Source organism: Chamaea fasciata, unplaced genomic scaffold, assembly GCF_029207755.1.
Source record: "Chamaea fasciata isolate MVZ Bird 193981 ecotype frontalis unplaced genomic scaffold, bChaFas1.0.hap1 SCAF_7, whole genome shotgun sequence".
Lineage (NCBI taxonomy): Eukaryota > Metazoa > Chordata > Aves > Passeriformes > Sylviidae > Chamaea > Chamaea fasciata.
Genome location: NW_027094092.1, coordinates 52,584,317 through 52,607,845, shown reverse-complemented (window position 1 = coordinate 52,607,845; position 23,529 = coordinate 52,584,317). Strand labels below are relative to the sequence as shown.

General features: G+C 52.7%; 1 protein-coding gene across 1 annotated transcript; it reads right to left on the bottom strand.

The window, feature by feature from the left end:
- On the bottom strand, positions 1–22,403 carry AMN (amnion associated transmembrane protein). The gene is made up of 12 exons (XM_066188854.1): positions 22,326–22,403; positions 20,183–20,301; positions 20,024–20,068; positions 9,926–10,013; positions 8,159–8,394; positions 6,500–6,637; positions 6,311–6,419; positions 5,171–5,253; positions 4,058–4,244; positions 3,149–3,323; positions 1,022–1,124; positions 1–759 (listed from the first exon to the last, which is right to left on the bottom strand). The coding sequence occupies exons 1-12, from the start codon at positions 22,384–22,386 to the stop codon at positions 664–666; spliced, it is 1,440 nt and encodes a 479-aa protein (XP_066044951.1). The 5' UTR covers positions 22,387–22,403; the 3' UTR covers positions 1–663.
- Between the last annotated feature and the right edge of the window lie 1,126 nt (positions 22,404–23,529).

Below are 23,529 nucleotides of genomic sequence, written 5' to 3'. Positions count from 1 at the left end.
AGGAATAACAGAATAAATCCCCAAAGGTCCAAGAGGGTTTCTTATCTATCAGTCCAGGCAGAGAGGGAAGAAGCAAGCTCCAGAAGCTTTCCTGGGGAGGGAATTGTTTAATCAGGACTGCACCTCACCAGCACCCAGTGGAGAGGAAGGAGAGGAGGAATGGGGACCCTGAGCAGAGATCCCCAGCACTGAGCACGCTGCTGGAAAGCAAAACAACCTTCCAGCTAACGGGTCCAGGCCCTGAAGGCTCTGGGTCATATTCTAAAATGGGTTTGAGCACTGTATTTCTGTCATGCATCCAGTGATGCTTCCTTCAACCTGCTGTGTGCCCAGCATGGGGTGCTGAGCTAGACCCCAACTTCTCTGGATACCATCTGAGACCCAAATCTCAATGCTGAACTATCTAGAAAGAACTCACACCTGCAAAATACAGTTTAAAACCCAGAAGTAACACCAGGGAGGCCATGTCCATGTGACTGAGTTCCAACAGTGAAGGTTTGCTATGGTTTCCCTCACTGCACAGACACTTTTATTCATGTGGGACCTGCTTCTGGCTTAAATCCCACTAGGAGTGATACGAGGGACTGTGAGGGGCTGTGAAGGCTGGAGATGTAGTGGTGTCCCCAGGGGAGTGGTCTCTGCCCCCAGCATGAGTCCACACCATCAGGTCTCTGTCTCGCTTGCATCGTACAGAGGGTTGAGGTAGAAGACCTGGAGATCTTTAGGTGTCTCCTCTCCAAGATCAGCATCTGGAGGTTCCTGCAACAGCAAGGGAGGAAAAACAACCGATGGGAAAGAAAAACAAAGCCCTTGGCAAAACCCACCCAGTGCTGAGTCCCCACAGCAGTTGAGAGGCCGGTGACCTGAGGGAGAACAGGAATGTCCCACAGACCCCTCCTGGCCAGGGGAAAGCAGGGCCCCTGTCATGGTAGCCCCAAGAGGCTTTCAGGAGTGCCATGGCACCCATCAGCTCCTGCCCACACCCCCGAGCACCCCGGTGTCCCTGGCAGTGGTGACTCACCACATTGAACACGGGGTTGTCAAAGCCTTTGTCACTGGCTGGAGCAGGTGACACTGGGTCCTCCAGTCTGTCCCAGGACCCGGACAGGCACAGGGCAGGCAACCTGGGGAAGAGCTGGGCATCACGATCCACATCCCTCCCATCCCTGCAGCTGCCCCAGCTGAAACCCTGCGGCTTTAAGAGGTGGATGCGAAAACATACAGGGGAAAAATGTCAGGCTGTTATTGAAATGGGATATCTGTACCCTTTCCCAGGGAAAAGCCGCTGTATCCAGCAGAAATCATTAAGCCTGGGGATCTGGGACCTGCATTCTGGAGGGAGGAGTTTGCAGAGGCAGACAACTCTAGCACAGGCTTCACTTTGGAGCAATCATTCCTTCCCAGTGGCCTAAATGAATTGCCACAGAGCTGACACCTGTTCCCACTGCAATCTCAACAAGTACTAATTACTTTTATCATTACTTTTATCAGGTTACAATTTTTTTCATCTTAATCACCATCACTACTTGCATTATTTTCTTCATTACTTTTATCCTAAGAGTCCCAGTCACTGAGCACTCCCCTGCACTGGGCACCTGCTGCATGTGGGCTCAGCAGCAGGTCCACACATGTCACTTCAGGAGCTCTGAGGGGAGCTCTGCCAGGCCCCTTTCAGGAGAAATAAGGAGGACCTGCAGCAGGAGTGGGATAGGCCCAGCTCTGTCTCCTGTAGCTACACAAAATTCCCTCCTGCTGCTGACAGAGCTGGTTTCAAAGGCCTGTCCAGCATCCAAAGAAGCATCAGTGAAAGATAAATCATCCAGTAGCAGTTATGGGTCTGGGAGTTTTATTTAGAAATTAAATGAAGGCATGAGTTTACTGCTAGGAAATATCATGTCAGCATGTGTCGAGCAGCAGGGCAAGTATTCCTGGCCAGGGCCACTGCTGCACAGTGACAAAATCCCAGGGGAGGAAGTGGGAGGGAACAAAAAACCTGACTTGTGAGCCTGTGACACGGCAGCCCCAGCACCGGGAGCTCAGCACCCCCTGGCAGAGGTGCACTTTGCACATGCAAATTTAAGCAATTCCTGGCCCCTGGTTATGAAATGTGCGAAGTCAACCCCACTTGCCCACAGCTGGGTAAATGACACAACCCACAGTGGCTCAGCAGGCAGCCAGTAAACCCTGCAAAACCCTCCACGTGAAGGTGGGTGCATGCGGGAGGAGCAGAGGTGGGTGCCCCAAGCACCTGCTGTGGGCACTGCTGGGATGCCCTGATCACTGCCAGGCCCCATCTCCAAGCTGCGAGGGAAAATGATGATGGAGAAGGGGTATTTCTGATTAGCTCCCAGCTGTGGTGCAGTCAGGTGCACCCTCCAGCAATGCACCAGAAGCTGCACTTGCTTTTGGATGCTGTCTCTCTCCCTTTAACAGTTACGAAGCTGTGGAGCAAGTGTTTTGCATTATTTTGATGCATTTCTATTGAGCATCTGGCAGGTTCTGTCCTCCCCTCCCCAGCAAGGCTGCAAACTAAGGGTGCCAAGAAACAGGAGATGTCACCAGGCACCATGACTAGGCTGTGCAGAGCTCCAGCAGAGCTGCAGCAGCCCTGCTCCCACCCGAGCACAGTGCACCCTGCCAAGAGGCAGCTCCTCCTGGTCATCGAGGAGAACAAAGCAACAGCCCAAGAGTAGAGAAGTGCCTTTCAGCCACCTCACCCTCCAGTAAACCATGAGGAGCAAGGACAAGTTTTAAACTGACACAGGGCAAGTTTCGGTTAGATACTGGGAAGAAACTCTTTACTGTGAGGGTGGTGAGGCACTAGAACAGGTTGCCCAGAGAAGGTACAGATGCTCCACTGCTGGAAGTGTTCAAGGCCAGGCTGGCTGGGGCTCTGAGAAACCTGGTCTAGTGGAAGGCTATGACAGCGGGTTGGAACTAGATGATCTTTGAGGTCCTTCCGGCCCAAACCATGTTGTGGCTCTGTGAACAGCAATGTTTGGGCTGCCAGGCCATGGCCCTGTCCCTGGGAGCTCCGGGCAGCACCGTGTGCCCCTGTGTGCCAGGCTGGAAGGACAGCCTGGGCTGGCAGCTGCTTCCGAGCAGAGGCAGCCTGAATATCTGCTGCTGGCAGAAGGCCCATCCCTACCTCAGCTTTCCCTTTCTGTAGAGAAAGAGGATCCCTCCAAGGAGCAGGAGACTGAAGAGCAGCCCCATGACTGTCCCCGCTGTGATCCTGCTCACTGGGTGGCTCCCCACTTGCCCGCTGGCAGTGCTGCCAGTGGCCACTTCCATTTTGCCACTTGAAATACCAAGAGCTTCACCTGGGAAGAAACAAGGATAAGGATTATACAGGGGAACACATTCCCACACCCATGGCAGAGGGAGCCTTCAGTTGGGTCTGGCTCTGCTTGCCTGTTTGATCGCCCTTCTCTGGGAACAGGGATGGGATTCACCGGTGGATGGACTCAATGGGGACAGACTCGTGGGTCTGCCACCCACACAGTGACCACCAGGTCCCCTGGCTGTGACCTGTGCAGCCATCACCATCTGCCAGCTTCCACTGTCTGCCGCCACCAGCAGCTCTGCAGACAGGGACCTGGGGGCCCAGGCAGGCACCAAGCTGGTCACGGTCAGAGATGGCATGGAAGCACACTGGTATCCCAGGCTGCGTGAGGAGGATTGCCAGCAGGGCAAGGGAGGTGACCCTTCCACTCTGCTCTGCCTTGCCCTGCCCTGCTGAGCCACAGCTGGACTGAGCCAGGCTCTTCTCAGCAGCACCCAGTGACAGGGCAAGAGACAACGGGCAGATACTGAATATGGTAAATTCCACTTAAACACCTATATTTATCTAAGTATTTATATATAAAAAACCGGTTTATTGTGAAGATGGTCAGTTATGGAGACAAGCTGCAAAGAGATGTGGAATCTCTATCCTTAGAGACATTCAAACCCCACTGGACATGTGGCCTGCTGGCAGGGAACACAAAGCTTTGGCCAGCAGTGGGCCTGGGTGCACCTGCAGGGGACCTGCTGAGGAGGACAGGGGTGTTATTACCGTGCTGTGCTATGCTCTCCATGATGTCTGCCGCCAGCTGCTGCGCTGCGGTGCCCGCCTGCACTCCTGCTCTGTCATCAATCAGCACGATTTGGATGAGAGGAGTGGCACTTCGGGACATGATGCCCAGGAAGGTCTGTGCTTTGTGCACCTTGGATATGGCCATCTGCACGCCAGTGTATTTGGGCTTCCCAAAACACAAGGAGACACGTAAAGCCCGTGAGAGGGTAGTCACAAATTAGGCACATATGCAGACAGCCACGATGGGTGCAGCTGCAAGGCCCACCTGAATCTTCATGTGAGCCCCACCACAGAGCTGCCATCCCTGTCACAGCAGTGCCATTGCATTTCCCAAAGGAGAGACTTGTACATCCCCTCTCTCCCAAGCTGTGACCAGCACCCAGCACACAATGAGCCCCCATGGAGGAGAGCACACTGAGAAAGCAATTTCATGTATCACACCCATTAAAAGCTGTATTAAGACGTGTGGCTGTGAGGAGGGCAGGCAGACAGCTTTCAGCTCAGGATCAATAGAGCAATACTCTGGTATCAAACCTCCCAGAGCAACACAGAGCACACCTCCTCCCCCAGCAGCCCCTGGCAAAGAGGAGGGATGTCATGCTGTGTCTGACAAGCAGCAGCACAAAGTGATGCTTTGCAGAGCATCTGAGAGCTGACCAGTGCCAGTCACCCACCCAGTGCCTGCCTAGTGGGGAATGGAAAAGCAGCTCAGCATTGGCCAGAGGCCAGGGAATGCCCTGCTGCAGGTGTGCATGATTCCAGCTGTATGCGTTGAGCTCCCATGTGAACTAGCCCTGACCTCCCTCGTTTTCTAGAGCAGGGTTGCCAGCAAGCCCCCCTGCATCCTTCCCCATTCCATCTCAGCAGCCCTTCCTGCCCTGAGCTGAGTAGATGGTGGGGCTGTGGTGGGGGGCAAGGGACTCAGCCCCCACAGCAAGTGAGCACAGGGGAGGGTGGGCCCTGCAGGGTGGTGGGGAGTGGGCTGTACCCCTGCCCACATGCCCAGCCCGGACAGTCCCACAGGCATCAAGACAGATGTGGCCAGTGGCTTGTAGTTTCATTAGCACCTCCCAATCTGACAGGCTGATGTACCTGGCTCAGCAGCTCTTGGACCAATCTGTCCTGGTACTTCTGCAGGTCAAAATCCGGAGTGAAATCCAGGTTAATGGTGGCCCCTGCAGCCAGAAAACAGACAAACATCAAACTGTCACCACGTGGGGCAGAGAGCAGCCACAGCAGAACAGCTCTGACTGCCACAAAAGGCACTGGGGACCCTCTGGTATCCTGTGCAACTGGTCTAGCTGGGCTCAGAGAGAAACCTCTCTTGCTGGTCTTTTTGTCACCTGGGTTTTTATGAAAGGCTTTTGGCTTTCCAACATATTCTGGAGAGAAGCTTTCCCTAGAAAGCTTTCTCCCACTTATCCCTCTGGGAAGCTCTTCATGTCCCTGGTTTTTGGGGCCATGAGGCTGTGGTGCAGTAGCACTAGCCTGGCTTTGGGGGCAAGGCTGAGAGGAGGGAACACCTGCACTCTCTGCACCACTGCACTGCAGTCATGGAGACAAATATTTTCCTGGGAAAAAATACAATTAAGCATTTGTTGAAATTTTAAACTGTCCTAAAGACTGTAAGGGACTACGCTTTTAGGAGCATGTTGGAGAAACACATGCTACCATTTTAATGAATTTGGTATAACATACCAGATATTGGATACCAAGCATCCAGGTACAGTTGTGCATGAAAAGTTGCCCTTAGCAACATTTCATGCAGATTAATGGAGGAGCATGCATTGCAGAGACAGCACTGTCAATCTGCATGCTTGTATTTTAAATGAAATTAAACAAGCTGGCTGTTGGGAAGCTGACATTAGAGTGGAAAAGGTTGCATTTCCTCTGCGTGTTTTTGGCTGCATAAACTCAGCAGAGCCCTATTAGCTTGACGAGCTGTGACATCCTGACAGGATAAACCAGACGCAGGGACAAAGGGCTGCGACTCAGAACAGGCTCCCAAAAGCCAAGGATCTCTTCAGAGAGATGTGCTGGGAAGGTGGCATGATGGGATCTGCACATGGGACCCACAGATGGGACCCTCTGAAGCAGTGATACAGCAAAACTTCAGCTTACAACCAGCAGTGAGCACCCCCTGCACTCAACTTTCCCACGCAGAGACAGGGGAAGCAGGCTGGGGCTGCTGGCATGGCAGGGAAGAGGAATAGGGCCGTGTCCCCCACTCACCACAGACCCCACAGCAGTGGCCAAGGGGCTGCAAAGGGCTCTGGCACGCCGGCTCTGGGCACTGCCTCCCTGATGCCCTGAGCAGGGCGGCGCAGATGCGGGGGCCATCCTAAAGGAGAGCAGGGCAGCATCAGTCACTCCCCCTGCAAACTGCACTGGAGCCCCCAAAATGGGAGAGGGGAGACTCACCAGGGTGTTCCCACAGGCACAGCCAGACTTATCAGGACAGCCAGTGCCTGTCACCTGGAGAGTGCCATTGCCATGAAACTGCAGCGGGGCAGAGGGGCCCCCCAGGTACCCAGCCCAGGATGATGGGGTGTTCAGCTCCTGTGCAGGGAAGAGCAGCAAAGCGAGTGAGTATTTCAGGACAGGTCCCAGTGCTGTTCCCAGGCACCCAAGCATACTGCTGGGACAGCTGGTTCACATCTCATGGCCATCACTGGGCAGCCCCGCTCCAGCCAGCGATGCAGCAGGAAAACTCTGCCAATACAATCATTCCATCTTTTCCCCTGGACCAACAGAAAAACTCTCTCTTACACCAAAAACAATGACAATGAGATGGCTGGGCCTTGTCTTCTTTTGCTTTCCATCTTTCTGCTCAGTCAGAGAATTCAAGTTACCAGTTTTTCATTATTGGGAGGAAGGAAGCTGGATCTGAGCTGTTTTCCTTCTATCTGAGAAGAATTTCTATGTGCTTTGCATCAGCAAAGGCTGAGTTGGACTGACCAGCCTCATCCTGCCAAGTCACCAATGATTCCCTCACCCACTCTCTGCCATAGGAAGTGTCTCCATGCTCTGGCACAACAGGCAGATTTCTCAGGGCCTGGGGTGAAAATAGTCATCACAGAGCACAGAGTAGGCTGGCTACAAAGGGATAGAGAAGCTCCCGAGGCCAGTTTTTAGGAAATATGCTAGGATCATAAAAAGCACCTTCTTCTTCTATGTCATCACTCAGCAGCAGCCCCTGCCCTGAAGGAGAGCCAGCAGTGATCCCGGGGGGTGAAGATATGCTGTGATGGAGTCTGAGGCATCAGCAGGGCCAGCATCACTCTGAGCACCCAAGAGCATCCACCTCTCCATCCCTGGGGCTCTGTGTGCCTGGGGTGAGTTCCACCGGGGCGCTGCCTTGTTCAGACTCGCCTGGGCACCAACCGAGTCTATTACTCAAAAAGCAGCTACCTAATGCCTGGCCCCGAAATGGCAGATCCCAGCCAGCGCAGCAGTAGAAATAATAAATAACTTATGAAACGCCTGCCGCGTCTCCCACTCCTGGAAGGAGCCTGTGTTTACTGCTGCAGCGCCTGTGATCTTCTGCTCCCCCGACCAGGAGGGACAGGGCTCATGGGGAGCCTGATTCCCAGGCTGAGGCACAGCAGGCTGCCAGCGCTTCTATAATTATCCCTCCAATCAATTAAAGAGCAGCGCTGAAGCAAAACTGGGAGATGATCACTGGGCCACAGGCCACGTTAAGGTCGGGGGCAGGAGGGAGGTGTCCCCAGAGGGTCCCTGGGCAGCATGGCTGCAGACACGTGCCTGGGAAGGGAGGGACCCCTGGGAGCCGGAGAAGCTGCCATTTGCTGGTGGTTTGACCCGTGCGCATTGGCCCCTTTTAAAACATGCACAGAGAGACAGCCTGCGCTCCCACACTGCGGGGAGGGAGGCGATAACAAACTGGTCGATGCAAAAAAGCCATCGAGGCCATCCACAGCAGCAGCAGCAGCAGCAGCTCACGAAACTGCAGCCCCACAGCTGCGCCCCATCTCCCTGTGCTCCCCCATCTCCAGCTGGTCCTTCCCCGGGGCTGTGGTGAGAGGGTGTCGAGCCAGTTTCTCACCCTCCGCACCTTACCTGGCCCATGACAGAGATGCTGCGGAGCTGAATCCCCGGCTGCGAGGAGTCGGTGTTTACTCGGAAGGAGGTTGCGGGCGGGAAGATAACATCGTCGTGGCGGCACGGGACGCGCTCCTCATGCACAGAAAAGATGGGCCCGCTCGGCCTCGGCTCCCCGCCGGGAAGAACATCCTGCCACAGGGTGGGGTCGAACCACGCCCGGTGCTCGGCGTCAGCGAACCTCACTGTTCCACCTGGAAAAGGGATAGGAAAGGCTGAGCACGACTCAACCCCAGACCCAAAGCCCCGGCAGATGCATCTGGGTTGGTGAACTAGGCACTGTCTGGCCTGAAGCGAAGGATCTCACCCTGCAGGCGCGGAGCCGAGGGCTGGCCCCGGCAGCACCCTCATGGGCAGACACTGCAGGCATTTCCCAGAACTTGGCAAAGCTTCCCAGAACTCAGGGCAGGGGTCTCAGCCCAAATCCCACATCTGCCCGCAGGCTTCCAGGCCCAGATCCCACAGGAGATTTTTTTTTTTCCCCCCATTTTTTAAAACTCATCCTTCTGGTTAAGAAGAAAAAAAACATCTTCCGGAATGCTGAGTAACAGCTAAATCTGACAAAAACAGGTATGATAATTCATGTCCGTTTCCCAGCAGCCTGGCAGGTCTGCAGAAATGTGACCAGCCCTGTTCCCTGCAGCAGGTAACCCCAAAGCCAGTGCCCCATTTAACTATCAATTATTTAACCATTTCCCTGCTGGTTAGTCTCATCAGCAGTGCCCTGATTCCTTCTCTCCCTTCCCAGCAGCTGAACCTTTACCAATCCAGCCAGCATGCAGGTACTTAGTGACTGAATTATATGCACTCATTTTGAAGTCGTGCTTTAAAGAAGTCCATTTGTGAAAATCGTCCCAGAAACGCCAGCTGATTTCAGGGGAGCAGTGCATGGTCAGCAGGAAAAGCCCAGTGCCAAGCACAGATGCCAGAGCATTCCTGCTGGGGGCCAAACAGCATTCCCCTCCCCCCCCTCCCAAAAAAAAAAAAAAAAAAGAGGGAAGAAGGATTTTAGAGTGGCTCCAGAAAGTCTTAAGCTGCAATCCTTTCTCTGGGGAGACTGATTTAGACTTTTTCTTCCTTTTCTTCTCTCTCTTTTTTTTTTTTTTTTTTTTTTTTTTTTTTTTTTTTTTTTTTCCCCATTCAGAGTGCAGGCACAGGTGCTCTGCTTGAATGCTTCCTTCCCTGAAGAGGAGCTAAAAAGTTACTTGCCTCTGAAAGCATGGGGTAGCTCTTAAGCACCCAAAATACACCTCCCTAGAAAATAGCTTTCAGATAATAGCAGGCACCAATGACACAAACCCGCTGTCTCAGCCGGGGGCTGGAGGCTGGTCGGGGAGAATGTGTGTGTGGGGCCAAAGGCCAGCTTGCTGTGATGGCCATGGTTTGGCTCACCAGTGTGTAAATCCTAACTGGTTTTCTTTAGAAACACCATGGCAGAGAAAATAAGGGCTTTGATGTGGCTACATGCTTAATAGACGGGAAAATACAAACAATATTTGCCTCTCTGCTACAACTTCAAAGGCTTTCCTACTATAATTACCTTTTTAGAAGACAGGTGATCTAGGAGTAAAAAAAGATCTAATGTGAGGGAGGTCATCAAAGAAAAGGTAAGTATTGAAGAGGAGTGATTCACTTTGCTCTGAGGTAGGACCTTTGTAGAGGTATTTGGGCTGAATTTGCATGATTCATCACAGGCTGATGGGGTGCCTGGTTTGGGCATAATACCTGAGTCACAGCCTGGATCCCAGCTGCCATCGGAAGCTGTGAATGCTGCACCAGCTGCCAGCACGAATTCTCCGTTCAGGGGCAGGTACTAGATGAAGGGATGCAGAGTGTTACTGTCCTGCTGCCAGCCACCCAGGCTTGTAATCAAATAACACTGCTAATTATTAGGCTGCCTTTTACGCTCACAGTCTCCTTCACAGTTATCAGGAGCTACCCTTACCGTGCCCCATGTAAATGGGAAAGTATCAGCTCCTGGTTTTAAGGATGGGGATCCTGCAATGGGGAGAGGCAGTTTTGGCATTATCTTCCATAACACAGCAAAGCATTCAGAGAAGCAAGAAAAAGCAAAATGAAATCTTCAACAGTTTCTTCCTCCTCTTGTACACACTTACAGCAGCTCAGGAATGGATTTATACATGGTTGGTACACCAAGAAAAACGCAACCTTACTCTGCAAGTGCCAGAGACCCCCTCACTTAATGGGTTCCCATCTCCAGGGGCTGTGTTTGCCCCACAGTATATAACTCAGGGGCCCAGGCTATGCTTGGCTAGTGTCAGGTTGTGAATTTGCACTGAGCACAAGCTAAGGGAAACACACAGTGGCATTTGGAGCAGCTTGCCAGAGCCAGACCCTCTTCTTGGTGGGTAGGACATCACCAGCAGGTAGCCAGGGTCACAGTGCTGACCTGGCTTCAGCCTGGGGCCATTGACAAACCTCAACAGGCACAGCTCTGCCATGGGAACCTTTTCAGCAAGAAACTGTGGCCACCTGGGTCACCAGCCAGCACTGCTAACTCTAAGACAAGCACCGGCAAATGATCGGCTCAGGCAACTCGTTCACAGCAAACAGGTTATTCAGCCCAGCCCATCTTACTTTACATTTAGAAATTGCAGAGGGAAAGTCATGGTTTCTCCCAATATTTTAGAGTCAGCGGTGCTCAAGACTCTCTTCTCTGATTTGATCCATCCAGTGTTTTAGCATCACTCCCCAAGAGCAGCTGAAAGCCCTCCAGGACTGAGTTATGCCAACTAACAGGGTCCTGTGCTCAGGCAGAAAAAGTTAAATGGAATTTTAAGGTTTCATCTACTTAATTGGTCTTTAAATATGTATGTAGGTTAGAGAAAGCATGACTGCTGCAGGTGGCCATGATAGCTCTCTGTCCCTGGCCAGTCTTGCCTGAGGATGCTCAGTCCCACTCAGAGGCCACCACGGGGAAGGCATGGGGGAGGCGGACAAGGCAAAAAGCTCATCATCTCCAAACTGTAGATAGGCACCTGTTAAGAAATTTAGTGCCTTGGTGGTGCAGTGCACTGAACCATGAGAAGCCCAGATAGAGAGCAGAGGGTGGCTGCCACCAAGAGGAGTCCCACAGTGCTCCTCTGCACCATCTGCTTTGGAGCCAGCAATGCCATACATTGGGCTGGACAAGAGGGTATGATACTGGGAATAACTGAGGTTGGGGCAACCTGTGCCCCAAGGGTGTGGAGTCTCCCGCCCAGCCAGGAAGATGCCTTTGCCTATGGACATTGTTCCATCAGACCACAGCCTGTGTCTTGCCATCAGGTTCTCTGAATTTCTATTACTTTTGAGTAGAGGAAATTGGTCCAATATTGAAGCATTGAAAAAGGCTGAAAGGTCTACCAGGATACAAAAGGCATCATGTCCTTTAGCTGTAGATGAAAAAGCCATCAAAACATGTCTGTTTTGAGGCTCAAGACTTGGCCTGCATTCAGCTGGGTGAGGGCAATGCTACCAGCTTCAACCACAAAATGCTGTACTTCACTTCAAGTGCCCTGGCTTGTTTTCCTATGAGCTCAGGCAGGAGCAGGCAATGGGACATTTTGGAGCAGTCAGCTGTCGCCCATACTCAGGCCAGTGCCAGCAGCACTAGCAGCCCAGCCCCTCCTCCCAGACTGGCTGGGCCATTGCAGCCTGGAGCCCCTGGGGGCTGCCTCTTGCCCAGTTTGCAGGCTGGCCCCTGCAGCCAGCTGTGCACAGCAGGGCCAGGCAGCAAGGGTGGCCAGCTGCCTCTGGGACCCATCTGAACTGCTCAGCATTGGGGCTTTGGATGGGGTGCAGCAGATCCTTTCACCAGCACAGGGTACCAGCTCTTTGCAGCAGTCAGCTCTGGGCACTCAGACCCAAAGCTGCAGGGATCTTTGGGTGGAAGGAGGAAAATCAGCCAGCAGCTGCTGGTGAGGGGGATGGTTACACAGCAGGACCATGACTGGCCTCCGCTTGCTTTCCCAGGCTGCTGAAGTTGGCATTTGTGAGTGTTGTGGCTGGATCAAGACCACTGAGTTGGGAAGTCCCTGCTCTCATCCCTCCCTGTCTGACAGCTCTCTCCCCTGTAGTTATCACTTTGACTATGGCTGTGGGTCAGAGCTTCCCAAACACTCTGTGATAACCGTGCAGGACATAAGAAGCTTTTGTGTCCAAGAGGATTGTTCATTCAGACCTGCACAAACTGACTAGGGGAGATGGAAAACACATCAAGGATTCACGTGGCAGGGCTGAGTTCAGTATGGTAAGAGAGGAGATGAGGTTTAAGAGGATAACTTGCTCAGTTAGGAACACACACAGATGCACAACTCTGGTTCCATGACCAAGCAAGGTAGTGCATCCTGCATGTGCTTGGGAGCGTGGGCAGGTCTGGATGGGCCAGCAGGACACAGCACCTGTTCTGCTCAAGAGAAGACCTGGGTGGAATGCCTCATGCCAAATCTGCCTCATGCCAAATCTGCCCCATGCCTGCAGTGCCTGTGCTCTGGAGACATTGGCCTCTGAGCTCTCTGGACAAGATGCAGCTTCTTCACCCATCACAGGAGATCCTCCTCCACTGATGAGGCCAAAATTCCAGGCTGGCTGGATTTCCCAAGACCAGAGGAAGCTGCTCATGTGGGTGTCAGTGTGGCAGGGAAATGAGAGCGAGCACACAGTGTCCCTTCACACCCTGGGAATACCCAAACACTGCAAGCCCAGCCCTGGAATTAAGATGCAACATAACACGATGCAAGACAGGGGACAGGGTCACCTCATCTCCACAAACATGAAGTTCAGGAAGAGCTCTGTACTTCTGTTTTGACATAGGAATTTCTGGGGCTGGGCCCTGCAGCTATGGCTCCCTGCCCACTGAGGCAGCCGTGCTGCACATTCACCACCAGCCCTGCCTGAGATTCTCACCACTGGGCAGCGTTTCAGGAGTGTCTCCATCATCCAGTGGATCTTTGTAAATAATTTGCCCTTTCTTTTTTGCTAACATAAGTTAAGCATCTCGGCTCACTGCAGTGGACAAATGGAGACTCTGGTTGGGCAGTTGTTTTCTACCTTTGGGAGTTTAGTATGGAAATTGCATACAGGTTGGGCCACTTTCCAAGTACATTTTGAACTGAGCAATGACAGTACCAATGGACCAAAGCCAAAAAGCTGGCAGTTTCATCTGCTTTCCCTTCCTCCTGCCAACCTGTATTCCAGGGCCATTAATACAGTCAGTGCTTAGAGTCCCATTAGTCATTTCCCATCCCTGTTACTGGTAAATCACTTACCTCCTCAGTTATCATTATCAAGAGTAATGACAACTGAAACACAGTCATAATTTTTCTTATCAAAGTCAGGAAAACAAAACAAAACAAAACAAAACAAAACAAAACAAAAAAAGAAAAAAAAAAAAAAAGGAAAAAAAAATTAAAAAAAAGGAAAGACCCTGTGTGGCTCTTGGACCAGCCCCAGCATTGCACTACCAGAAAGAATCTGCTCCCCAAATGCATAAGTGAAAAAGAAACTAACCTCCAAAATGTGAAATAAAAACCAGCAAAGTCCTGAGAGATGACTTTCCAATCTGATGGCCTTAACCAGCCTCTGGCACATCCTGGCTCTGCTGGAGTCACAAGCATTGGGCTGAGATGACTGACAGGAGCACTGTGACTGGTATGTCACCATCATCAGCACAGGAAAAATGCAGCACTTGTGCTTTAACCTGGGTGAGCAACACTTGTGACTGCAGCCAGGTCTTCCCCCAGCCTTGCTTTTATTTGCAGCATCAATGCATTTGAATTCCTTGCTTGGATAAGATGGTGCCACCATCCCCATCATTCAACCTTTAGACTGCCTGGGCACACTGAGCTCCACAGTGCTGCATCCATGGCTGCACCAGCAGCAGATCAGCAGCCACCAGCCCCTGGGTACATCCCCTTGCCTGGCACCCAGCCCAGGAGCAGCTTTGGCACTGCTGCTGCTGGCCCTCCATTGAAAAACATCACTGGGATAAGATGCAGGTGGGCTACTGCTCCAACACAAGCAATAGTGCTCAAGGGAAATGATTTCCATTTTATCTTTTCCCAGCAGTTCCAGCCCATGGACAGCAGGCAGGCAGCCGGGACAGCAGGCATGTGGGCCCTGCCCATTCTGCCCACAGGTGGGAACAGCAGGGATCTTCCCAGTGCCCGCTGGGGCTGGGGGTCTCAGCACAGCTGGTGGTGGTGCCTGGGTGATACCCAGCTGTTGGCTGACACCCCAGAAAGGCACAGGGTCAGGTTCACCCACAGGTGAATCCCTCTGACAACTCTGGAGCATTGCCAGGGGCTCACTTGCAGCAGCATTTCTTGGGTTCATTACTGGGACTTCATGTATTCACCTTCTGGTCCGGGTGAAGCTTTCATCTGCACCCTCAGGACAGTGTCCTTTCCCTCAGCCACACATGCCACCCCACACCCTCAGTTTGCTGCCAAAGCCAGCCTGTTCCTGCCACGGCCCTCAATCCCACAGCAGCTAGTACAGGTCCCTGGCAAGGCAGGATGACCTCCGGCCACCCCAAGACCTCTGTGTGAGCTGATAAAGGTCACCTGCTGCTGGAGTAGCACCTTGCTGCCCAATGACCTCCCTGCCCAAGCACATGGTCCCACGAGGAATGGGGCTTTAGCTGTCCAAGGAAACCAGGCCAGAAATGCAGCCCATATCTCCATGAAGCTCCTGCTTATGCAGGCTGGTGCAGCACGCCTGGGGCACAGAGGCTGGGGCTGCTGCCCATGGGCCCCACCGGCGCTGGTGGGGGATGCCCACAGCCCTGCTCTGATCCCAGCAATAGCTCACACCTCTGCTTCTGACCCAGAGCAGGCAGGAGGATAGGCACAGGAGCAGCGTGCCAGGGGATATTATATTTCAGTGTCATCCCCTGCAAGCTAACGAGGTGCTTGGCTGCTCTCCCTGCCCGTGTCCCTGCCTCCCCTCCTGCCCAGCAGCAGCCGCAGCACAGCCGTGCTGTCATTAATGCCAGACTTGGCTTCCCTGCTGCATCTGCTCCTCACGTTCTAGGTTGTGTTTCAGCACAGGGGCTCCCCACAGCATCTACCCAACCTGGCCTTGCCACTACAGCCCCTGGCACTGGTGATACATCAGGTTCCCAACACATCACGGTCCTGCCCGTCCCTACAGAGAAGCCACAGCCCCTGGCCGTCCCTCACAGGTGCTGGCTGGCACAGCACCTGCCAAACCACCCCCAGGGCCCAGCAAAAGCCATGGGAGGATAAAAAAACAAACAACAGACCCAAAAAGCCCATTAACTTGATTGCAAATCCCCAGTACACACTTCTAGCCGAACAGGTCCCGACGGTGTACAGAAACCAGGTGTCACAGGGAAGCCCCTTGGGTAGCTGGAGACACTGAGCTGTGGATGCAGAAGACACAGAGAGGCTTAAAGCCATTTGCCAAATCTGTTTCAGATCAGTTAAGCTCCTTTTCCTGAACTTTCCTCTACAGACAATGTCATCGAAAGCTGCGAAGAGGCTCGAGGTGTGGGCAGAAGGGCCATGCCCAGCACTGAAGGGATGGCAGACGGTCCATGGAGCAGCTTCCCAGCCAGACGGGCTCCAGCATCCGCTGCAGCCCAGGATGCTGGCAAGCCGCTCTGCTCATCACAGACTTTAGTAACTCCTCCTGCTGGAAACCAGCCTGAAATGAGCAAATAGACTCGGGGAGATAAGTGTAAATGGCTGCTTTACCAAACTCCTTTCCTAGCACACACCTTCAGTGTGAATGCTGACACAGAAAAGACTGCAGGATTCCATCTTGGAATTATGTGCTGGCACACACTCCCCTGAAATTTTTTACCTTTATCTTAGGGGAAGGCAAAAATAATCCCTTTTTCTGGTTGTCTCATTACCCCGCTGTCTGGGAAGAGGTGGGGGAGGGAGCACCGTGCCTGGGACTAGAGCGAACTGTGGCAATTCATTAGAGCCGGTGCCCCTGGAGAGCAATTGGCATTTCAAGATCAATCTCTGCCAGGAACCGAGCAGGAGCATCCTGCAGCAAAGCCGAGTACATTCTGCTCTCGCAATTAGGCAGCTAAAAATATAAGGCTGGGGGAGGTGCCCCTGGTCAGACCCCAGTGCCCCGCACACTCCGAACCCTTGCCCAGCCCTACAGCCCCTCGTGGGGCAGGCAGGGAGGGGGTACGGACAGCAGACCCCACAGCAGAGCTCGGGGATGGGGAAGAGATGGAAAGGTGATGTCAGGGCTGCTGAATAACCCCAGACAGTGTCCTGACCCTGGGGCGGAGCAAGGCTGCTCTGCCCATGTGAATAAACCCGACTCCTGCCACCCCAAAAATAGAAGCAGCAGCATCCATCCCTGGCCCGCATGTCAGTGCTGGCCGGCTCAGGCACAAACTGCACAAGGGCTGGTGTTACTGCGGCAAACACCAGGCTCACTGCTGCAGCCATGCCCTGGCCTGTCTTCCTTTGGAAGCACAGCCACAGCCAGAGGGTCCAATCCCCCACAGGAGTCTTTTTCCCCCATCAGGAGACAAAGCCAAAGTCTGCCTAGCCCAGGAGCACCCATGCCAGGCATCATCACCTCCATTTCCATCTTTTCTGCACATTTAGTCTCAGGCACCTCCAAAAGCTGGCTAAATACTGATCTGCATCTTTAGGCAGCTAAATACCATAGAAAATCCAGCCTAATCACAATGGTTGTGCATCAAAGCCACTTACGCTTAAGCTGGATTTGGATTTAGTGTGTGACTGAATTAGGGATCCATTTGAAACTTCAAATAACCACTGAGCTGGGTGCTCAGTGGGTGAGCTCTGAGCAAGGAGGAAGGCTCTGTGCCCCAACAGCCTCCTCCCAAGAAGGCATCTCCCAGCACTTGGCTGGTGCCCACACGGGATGGATGGGGAGGGATCTGCAGAGCTTGGCTGGTGCCCACATGGGATGGATGGATGGATGGATGGATGGATGGATGGATGGATGGATGGATGGATGGATGGGGAGGGAAGCTGCAGAGCACACCATACAGAGGTAAGCTTTCACATAAATGTCTAGGAGAGGAGTCATGGTGACACATGAGGACTGCCCAACACTCCACTCAGCTGGGGAGCTGGGGTGGGAGAGCTCATGCTGTCCCTTCACCACCATCACCAAGCATCCTCCCCTACATTTGCCACAGCAGGCACTATCTGCATGAAAGTCACTGAGAGCCTAATCCCTCCTCAGTCATGAATTTCCTTCTATGCTACTATAGCAAACAACATTCTGCTTTTTTCTTTTTTGGCCAAAGGCTGTATAGCATCTCCATGGTGACTCTAAAGCTTAATGTATTCTTGCTGATTTAAGTGATTAATGCTCCAGCGCGTGTGGCTGGCAGCTGAACAGGTGCAGCCCAGTCTCTCTGCAAAAAGCCTCATGACCAATTCATTTTCTAACCAGCTGGTTGCCAAATTTCATGCCATTTGCATGAGTAGCAGCCCAGCTCAGGTGGTAGGTTTCATTCCTTTTTCATCCCTAACCTTGGCAGTCCCTGTATCACCTGGTGACAGCAGAGCACAGTGAACAGGAGGGAAGTGCCTGAGCTGAAATTAAAAGGAAATATTAACCACCTCACTAAGAGACATGCTGGGACAGTTCACAGGGAATCGCTGGGGCAGTGATGGTCAGAAGGAAGGTGTGAGCTGCAGTACAGATTATAGGCAGGGCTGACTGCTCACCTGCAGTGCAATTCAGTGCAGGAGGGGAACGGCGCCCTCACAGCTCAGTGATTCTTCATTCCCTCATGGGCCCCCTAGCAGTCCTTCCCATCTGCACAGCAGTGGGACTATAAAATTCACTGTAACCCTGGAGTCTGTGCAGCTGCCTGCCAGCAGCAGGGGCCCAGAGAAACCCCAAGGCAGGAGAGGATTCCCAGGGGCTCCTGCCAGCACTCTGGATCCTTTGATTGGGATGAGCCAGGGGTCACTGGGGCACCCTGACCCATCCCTCAGTCACAATAGGAGTCATCCACCCGAGCAGGGGGCAGGGCCATGGATGTTGTTTTGTGTTGTGCAAAGGTTGTGTTGATCTCCCTCTCCTCAGGCTGCTCAGCTCCGCTCTCCAGCTTGGCTGAGGGAGGCTCAGCCGTAATGACTGATGCTGCTCTGCAATTATGCACTTTGCAGGCCTCTGATGAAAGTACTTTAGAAATATTATACATTCATCTGTAAGTAAAATAAAATCTACTGGAGTGGTATTTTGCTCTTTTCTTCTCTGGGTAAATTCCACATCATTTATTACATTATATTTGTATGTATTTCCCCAGTACATTCTTTCCTTCAAAAATTCATATTTAAAATGCCATATAAATAAAGTATCTTCTCCAAATATTTGTAGAGGGATTAAATGTGGCACATGGCGTTATTAAAGCATCAAAACTATTAGTGTCGTAGACAGCCTGAACAAATTACACCACATAAATTTCAAGGGCTTCTTCAAATTTAATGGCCAATAAAAAAGCAAAGCTGCCCTAAAACCAAGAGAGGAAATTCGTCCGCAAGCTCATCAGGTCTAGAGGAGGAGGTTTTCCAAACAGGATCCAGCCCACCTTTTCCTGTCCCAGCATTTGAGAGACGGCTCACTGGTGACCCATCCCCCACAGGCAGGTTAGGGCAGTGGGTTCGCTTTTCCCCTAAATTCCTCCCTGTTAAATTTTACCCTCCAAGCGACAGAGATTGAGAGCCATGTTTTCCATGGCTGCCTGTCAGCCTGCTCTAGGGCAGAGTTCCTCATGTGGGGCAAAACCAGGTTGCTCAGAAACCCCACTGAACTGAGGCCCCCACAATCTTATATCACTCAACACACACATTTCAGCAGGGTGTCGTGCCCGTCCTGCCACAGCTACACTGGTAATACCACAGAAAAATATAAAACCCAATGGCACTTGAAAGAAAATTTCTCAAGCAACATTTTGGGATTTCCCAGAACAGTTTGTTTTCATTTCGAGATATTTTGATGTCAGCTTCACTTAGCCTCTGCCCAGGGCCAGTGCCTGCTCCGTGTCAGCAATGCTGTGGGTTGGTGCTCCTCAGCCAACTACTGCCAAGCTCTCCATCACATGGAGGGGGTTTTATCCCTCCTCTGAGGGGGAAAAAAATCAATCTCTTTCAAATGAAATTGGGGTTTGCTGTACTCTCTCTCATCTCCCCTAAAACAAACAAAAAAAAAAACCCAACAAAACAAAAAAAACCAAACCCCAAACAAAACAAACAAAAAAACCCACACCACCACCACCACCAAAAAAAACCGAAAACAAAACACAAAAAAAACTAGCCCCAAAAAACACCCAAAAAAACCCCAACACCAAAAAAAACAGCAAAAAACAGAAATGGGCTTTTTGGTTCCATGGTACAGAGAAACCCAGGCTGCTGTAGGACTCCTGTCCCTTGCCCCAGCTGAGACATCCTTGGTCTGGCTGGACCATGGAGGAAAGTGTCAAAGTTCATTAATAACTTTAAACTGACAGAGAACAGTAGGACATTAGATATGGAAGAAATTAGAATTAAGAAGAAATTCTTTACTGTGAGGGTGATGAGACACTGGCACAGGCTGCCCAGAGAAGCAGCTGTGGATGCCCCATCCCTGGAAGTGTTCAGGGTCAGATTGGACAGGACTTTGAACAACCTGATCTGATGGAAGGTGTCCCTGTCCATGGCAGGGGATTGTGATTGATGACCTTTAAGGTCTGTTCCAAGCCAAACCATTTTATGATTCTGAGGAAACGGGGACAGGGGAATGAGCTCCAGGGCTGGCCCTGCCCTTGCCCGCCCTCTTACACCTCTGCACACCATGCATTACCATGTCTGTCAGCGCGTGGGGAGACCCGACGAAGACTGAGACAACCTGAAAGAAAAGCAAGAATAAAGTGTGCTTTGGCCTGTCAGGTAAAGGGGCTTTTCCAATGCCTGATGGTGTTTTGAAAAAACAAACAAAAAAAAAAAATTAAAATGTCAATACCTTGTCCTTCTCAAAGTGAACCACATCCCTAGCACAGGGCACTCTGCCTTTATCCCAGTTGGAGGCGGTTTCGAAATTGGTGTTGGGGATCCACTGCTTGTACACGGCAGCCGTGGCACCTGGGAGAGAACAGAAAAACCAGTTTAACCCTGTCCATAGGAGGCACTGGGAGCCTGCTCTGGGATGTGCTTTAGGATGGTTTGGCATTTTTAGGCCAGATCTGCGGATTTTCATGCATTGTCCCAGCTGAGCAGTCAGAGCCCTTCTCTACACGGGGGATTTTTTTGTTGTTGTTTGGGTGAGGTTTCAGTCACCCAGACAGGAAGAGAAGCAAGAGACAAACACTCAGCAGGCAGGCAGAAGGCAGGAAAGTGTCCTTCAGGCAAAGGATGAGAATAACACACACCTGGTAGTTAAGCAGTCCTTGCAGGGGTTTTGTTGTCACTCAGAATAATTAAACAAGTAAAGATTCCTCAACCTTCAGCTCCCAGAAGGTGCAGAGTGGGCATGCAGAGCTGGGATCCCACTAAGACAGGGCATTTGCTATGGGACATGTAGCACAGGTACGGGCTGGTTTCATGTGTTTGGAGCTAGAGGGGGAGGGAGGATTCAATGGTGTACTTCAGCCTGAGGCATAAACATGTTGGGAAACAGGGTTCTTCCCCTTGGGTTTTCCTGGGACAGTGGCAGTCCTGCCCTTGGGGCCCCACAGGGATGAGCCAGCTGGCCAGGGACAGGACATGGCAGAGGGGCTTTTCACTCTGACCTCTCTGACTGCACAAGCACAGCAGAGCAGCCTCCCAACCTGACATCGGCCAGGCTTGGCTGGGAGATGCATGTTCAGCTGAAGATGAATGAATCTCCAGCAGCCTGAATTAAATGGCTTCAGGCAAATGAGTAGGAGACAGAGAAGAGAAAATGACAAAACCTCCTACTTTTTACCGTTTTAATGGATCATCTTTTCTGTAGGAGAAAGATGCACAAAATTACAAAGGATGTAGAAAGCCCATGGGGGAAGGGACTGGGGCACTGGAGAGGGAACGCCGGCCCAGCCTGGGGCGGGAGGGGGGTTCTGCATGACTCCAGCTGACAGAGGAAGGTGCACAAAGCCTGGGCCCGGCTACTCCAAATGATGGGGTGCAATGTGGCTGCAGAGATTCTGTCAGCACACAAGGATTACCCTGAGGTGTAATTTGCGGCGGTTTATTCTGCCAGGGGCTCTGCTGAGACCGCTGGCTGTAGTAGCCATCTCCGGATGAACAGGAAACGACGTATTTTTAACCAGAATGAAAGTCCTGGAGCCCAGGTACAAGGCGAAGAGGGGCTCCCCTGCCTCATGCCGGGCTGGGGGTACCCGAAGGAGCCCTCAGGCAGAGCCAACACACCCGTGCTCTGTCCTCTTTAAAACCCTCCAAGACGGGGAAAAAACATTACCGGTGGTGAGAACTGGAGCCAAGCAGCTGCTCGGAGTGTTGTGGGTATGAACACCTTGCTGGCCCAGAGCAGAAAAGAGCTTAAGAAGGAAAAAAAAAAAGCCCCTAGACAGTACTAGCAAGATGTTCCGTCCTTGCTGCGGTTCCCTCGTGCCCCTGCCGCCCCGGGGAGCTGGGGAATGGAGAGGTCAGAGCTGCAGCCGAAAGGCTCGGCCAGCCCCAGCACACAAAGCCCCGCGTCCCGTAGGTCAAGCGAGCTCACGGCCGGGCACAGCCCGGAGACGGCTCCGCGTCCGACCCGGCTGCAGGCTAATCCCTTTGCCCCATGCAGCAGAGCCCTGCATTCCTGCACCCTCCCCAGCCCTGGAAATATCAGTGTGCTATTTAATCGGCCCTGTCTCCCGGGAAGCGCAGTCCTTGAACATCAAAGATACATGCATATTCAACAGGGAGCGTGTCCTGCAGCGCAGCGCTGCTGACTTCAAATGAGAGGCTCAGCAGGCTCCGCACGGCGATCCCAGCCTCAGTCAGTCCCCTGCCTGCCTTCCCTGTGTTCGGCTGGAAATGTCTTCTCCCGTTTTTCTGTCAGCTACGCTGTGAGTGACAGAGCCTGCGACTCCGCTCCGAACCGGGGCTGCACACGGGAAACGCGGAGGTCGTCCAGCGGTCACCCCTGCTCGCCACGGCGGCCGGGCCCTGCGTGTACTCACCAAGGAGCTGCAGGATAGCCAGGAGGAAGAGCAGCCGCTTCATTCCGCAGCCAGCTGCCATCCCTGGGCTCCTGGATCCCTGCCCAGCTGGACCTTGCACCTTCCCGGGGCACGTGATGGGCTCAGCCCAGGGGAGGCTGCAGGGAGCAGAGAGTTAACCACGATGGGGGGCGGGGGGGCAGGTTTCTCCCACCATGAGCCTCAGCCTTGCTCTCTTCCAGAAGCTGCTTCGTGCTCAGCTCCTTTCCCAATCTCCCCGTTTCCTTAGCTTCCATTGGGAATCTAGGAGAGCCACCGAGGAAGTAGCTGGGGAGGCAAGAGTGGCGCTCCCCCCACCCATCCAGGTCAGCCTGAAGGGTGTCGGGGTGAACACGCTGCGTGCACATCCCACACCACTCTCCCCTGCTGATCAGCGGCTACCCTGTAATTACTAATAATGACCTCCGTGTATTTTCAATTAGCTCGCTTGGAAGGGAGCAGCTCCCAGCCAGGACTCGTAATTGCACTTTGGCCACCAGCTGATTTGATCATTATCCAGCAGTGCCAGCACAGCCCCACGCTGCTCCTGTGGCGGCTGCCGGGCGCTGCTGGCAGCGGCACCAGTGCACGGGGATGCAGCAGGAGGGGGGACTGCATCACCCCTGTCGTCTTCCACAGCATGGAGCAGTGCCAGTCCAGGCTCATGTCTTTGCCAAGGGTGTCTTAGGAGCAGAAATGGATGAGGGGAGAGCATGGATGGTGGCAGAGGCTCATGCCAAGGAGAGAGCTGTGGGGCTCAGCTGCCCTCAGCTGACTGGTACCACCAGGGCAAGGGCAGAAGATTGGTGAATGCAGGGGTTTACTAGAAGCCAGGAAGAGACTGGGAAAGTTCTTGGAAGGGTCATCCAGTGCAAGGGTCACAGACCACAAAAAGCTCTCACCTGACGCCAGCAAGGATTTAGGAGTGCAGGAGTGGGAAGCAAACCAGCCCCATCCCACCATTCGTACTCCCCCTGCTTCCTAGCTTCCAGCTTGGCAGACAGACTGAGGTGCCAGGAGAGAAAACTCCTTAGAGCTGCAGCTCTAAGCTTGGGCATCAGCCAAAACACAGTCAGCACTTTCTGCCCAGGGAGCTCAATGCTGAGAGATGTCCTCGAGGTGAAAGGCTCCTGCACTCTAATTACCACTCACAAATCTCTCCTAGGGGACTCTTGGGGTGAATACT